Source organism: Amblyomma mixtum, chromosome 4 (assembly GCF_055824585.1).
Source record: "Amblyomma mixtum isolate Tamu chromosome 4, ASM5582458v1, whole genome shotgun sequence".
Taxonomy (NCBI): domain Eukaryota; kingdom Metazoa; phylum Arthropoda; class Arachnida; order Ixodida; family Ixodidae; genus Amblyomma; species Amblyomma mixtum.
In genome coordinates, this window is record NC_143015.1 from 71,010,744 (window position 1) to 71,014,565 (window position 3,822).

Genomic DNA, 3,822 nt, shown 5'->3' on the forward strand with positions numbered 1-3,822 from the left:
CTTTAGAGAATGAAAATGGTCACCGAGTGTAGTTTTGGCAACAGTGACCTCAAATCAACTATTGCTTACATCGCAGGACACGCATATGATGAACGGGAAACGCCGGTGTGACCGAAACTGCCGAGCCGTGCTTTACGGCCAGCAGCAGTCGTCGCTGCCGCTAGCTTGTGGATAACAAGTTAGGCCGTTTCAGTTAAAGCGAACGGTCGCCAAACGTACTTCTGGATAAAGTAGTTTAAAATAAAGTACTGGTCACGTCGGAGGAAGCCGGGGTAAGAAGCGAGAAGCGCCAGTTTTGCGCGATGTCAACAGCCCGCTGTCAAGTGTTTCTCAGGCGTGCGATCGCATCATAGCTTCCCACACATTATCGCACTGCGTAAACAAGCACGGCTACTGTCGGTAAAAAAGAAAACAGGTTGTTTAATAGAACTAAAGCGCCGGTTGCGTTTTATGTCATGAAAAAGAGCACTAGCTGTTCGTACGCAGCGATGTAAACAACAGTATGAGTGCACTCGTGCTCATCGGCGCACTCCCGAGAAATTTCATGCTGACGCGGTAGATGTTCATTGCTGTAATATTATCTTCAAGCACTCCCTTAGACAGACTAACAGATAACCACCACAGCAGTGCGCTGCAACATTTTGCTAAGAGGCAACCAACAACGCGCACGAGAAGACGCACAACGCCTAAACACGGCGGCACAACACAGCAACACGCTTGACAGCAGCCGACGCGGGAGGCGATCGCTCCTTTCTCCCATCATGCTTTGCGCGGATCCGCTAGGGGATGGCGCGGCGCTGCAATTTGTGGAAAGGTCTATTGTGGCTGTGTTTCCCGTTCCTTCTCTCTTCCCTCTTTAATCCCATCATTCCCTTCCCCAGTGCTGGGTAGAAAACCGGAAACCTTTCTGGTTAACTTCCCTAGACTTTCCCCCTTTCCCCCCTCTCTGTATCTATCTGTTTAGCCTTTTAAACGTCTTTTCTTCGAGTGCACTGCCTCGCACTACAGCATGCGCCACGTGCCATGCGCACCAGCAAGAAGACGAAGAAGAATCTGGCCGGCAGCAGCAGAAGCCTGTTCCTCATCCTGTAGCCGTGAACGCAGCTATGGTGGAAGAGTCGCACCTCATATTCGACATCCCCCAGGACGACATCATCGTCGTCAGCTCCTCGATTACGAGCGTGAGTCGTGCCGGCGGCAGGGGTGCGCGTGCTCGCTCCAGCGACGCTCCGGGCTGCAGTGACGCCGTCCAGGAGGAGCCCTTCGTGCGCATCGCCGACCGGGCAGAGCCTGTCGAGGAGCCCGGTGGAGCCGGCGGTGGAGGCCGTGTTAGGCCTAACTCGGAGTTCGGCAGCCCCGTCGGAGGCAGCAGCGTTCGCGCCATCACCTTCCTCCTCATCAGCGTCGCCTGCCTCCTGCTCGTCGGCTCCATGGTCCTCACGGACGTCAACAAGAAAAGTGGGAGAGCCGCGGACTTCGAGAACAGCACCGACGTGACCACCGCCGAGGCCAAGACCGTCCTGGACAGTGGTGTGGCACCCAAGCCGTCGACTCAAGGTGGGGTCAACAAGTTGGCGCCAGAAGAGAACCGCAACTTCTTCGCCAGGCGCCCTGCCAGACATTCTCGTGGGCCTAAGAAGAGCCTGCACAAGCTTCTCAAAGGTTCCAAGTGCACGAGCAAGGTGTGCGTCGAGCAGGGCGCCAAGCTGATCGACGACCTAGAACCCAAGATTCGACCTTGCGACGACTTTTACCAGCACGTCTGCGCGCGCTGGCAGCACAGACAACCAACGAACGTCCAAAGCGACCGCGTCTCCGTCGACTACGCCCTGGTGGACCTCTTCAGCGACCTGCTCATCAGCGTTATTCGCTCGGACGCGACGCCTTTCCCTGAGCTCAAGTTCTTCATCGACGAGTGCGTCCGGCCTCAGCCAAACCTGTTCCGGAACGTGAGGGAAGCGGTGCTGCGCCACCTGGACCTCAAGACCTGGCCCTACGATGAAGACAGCTCCATCCCCGACCAAATGCTGTCGGCCAAAGTAGGAAGGGTGCTGTCCGAGGTTGGCCTCGAAACTCTGTTCAGCGTCTCTCGAGGACCAGCCGGGACTGTAATTGGACAGCCCCGTAACCTCCTGCTTCGGCATTTTCTCGGCTCGGAACCGCAAGTGGCCGCTCGCCTCCTCAGCAAGGCTTACGACGCACTGGTCGAAACGGCAACCAAGAAGACGGCAGCCGCGTTTCAAGAGTCTGCGATGACGAACGTGACGGCGATCGAAATCCAACTTCGCCGCATGCTGCGCCCTAATCGGGGAGGGCTGGACGCTGGTCGACTCAAGAACTGCACGACGCGTCAAATGATCGACCTTCCCAGGCTCGGCATAATAAACACACACAGATTCTTCGAATCCGCAGTGGGTTCGGATTCATCGCTTTCAGAGACCACCAGCGTCCGCCTGTCAGACACGGAGTACTTCGACCGAATGCGCACCCTGGCCCTCACGAAACACGACCTGCTCAATTACGTCACCTACCGCGTCATCCTCGAGCTGACGCCACTTATAAGCAACTGGACGCTTCGGTCGACGCTGGCCTCCGTGGCTTATTCCCGATATGCCGAGTTTTCCGAAAGACTCGATCCGGCCCAACTATGTATTAGATTCTTGGAGCGGTACGAGCCGGTCGTGCCCCTCTACTTGTCATTCAAGAGGGCACTGGAGCTCCTGGGAGGCCCCACAGTGATTCGCACCGTACTGGACGTCCTCAAGAAGGCGTTCCTCAACGACGTCCAGAACTCCACAATGTTCACGAACGCCTTCAAGCAGCACGCCGTCAACCAGATAAAGGATATATACTGGGAGGCCCTCATGCCTTACTGGGTGTCGGAGCAAAAGGCCGTGGAGTCCTACGCCGACGGCTTATACACCAACAACCCGCGCCATCCGGTTCCGCACTTCTTCTACTTCTGGCTTCGCACGGCCGCCCAGAAGAAGCGCGAGTTTCTCTTTGGCAACAAAACTTCCTGGACGGGTGGCTTCCTGAAGGCGTGGGCCACCCTGGACCCGCCATACGACCACCTAGAGATCCCGTTACCTGTCTTCGACTTCATGATGCCGAACGACTCAAGCATGGCTCACCTGCAAGTCCCGCGCGTCGGACCTCGAGTGTACCGCGAGCTCCACCGCTTCCTATGGCACGAGGCCGTCAACTTCGACCTCGAAAAGCCAGCGAGCGAAGAGTCGCACTACTTCGATCGACTGCGGAGCTGCCTGCAGAACCAGTACCGGAACATTGATTTCAACCCCAGCCGCATCCCTTTCAACGCGGCCAGGACGTCCGCCTCCGACCTCCTCGACCTGATGGCGGTGCGCACGGCGCTGCGGGCCTACTTGCGCCAGCTGGCGGCGCACGACGGCGACTATCGGCTCGCTGGTGCGCCCAACCTGAGCGGCCAGCAGCTGTTCTTCTTATATTACGCGCGTAGCCAGTGCGAGAGGCTCAACCCGCGCTTCATGGTCAAGCTGATGACCAACGGACCAGACAGCCCTGCATGGTACAGGGTGAACGGCCCGCTGCGGAACATGCACGACTTCGCCATCGCCTTTGGTTGCCCACCGGGCACATCCATGAACCCGGCCGACAAGTGCCTCTAGTGACAGAAGGGGAGCGCTGAAAGACTGCGAGAGGCAGCGCGCACGGGCAGTTCCCCCCTCTTGTGTTCATGCAAGAACTTTGGCCCATTCATTGTTGCTGCTCAAACAAGGGCAAAAAAACATGTGCGTATATGTGGTGCATGCAGGCACGGACACCGTGTACATGAACAAA

General features: G+C 57.3%; 1 protein-coding gene across 1 annotated transcript; it reads left to right on the top strand.

The window, feature by feature from the left end:
- The first annotated feature begins 1,089 nt into the window (after positions 1 to 1,089).
- Positions 1,090 to 3,650, top strand: LOC149346894 (neprilysin-2-like). The gene has a single exon (XM_089585465.1). The coding sequence runs from the start codon at positions 1,107 to 1,109 to the stop codon at positions 3,648 to 3,650; it is 2,544 nt and encodes an 847-aa protein (XP_089441591.1). The 5' UTR covers positions 1,090 to 1,106.
- Positions 3,651 to 3,822: the final 172 nt, after the last annotated feature.

Coding starts and splice junctions, on each gene's coding strand:
- LOC149346894 (XM_089585465.1), top strand. CDS start 1,107: ATGGTGGAAGAGTCGCACCTCATATTCGACATCCCCCAGGACGACATC.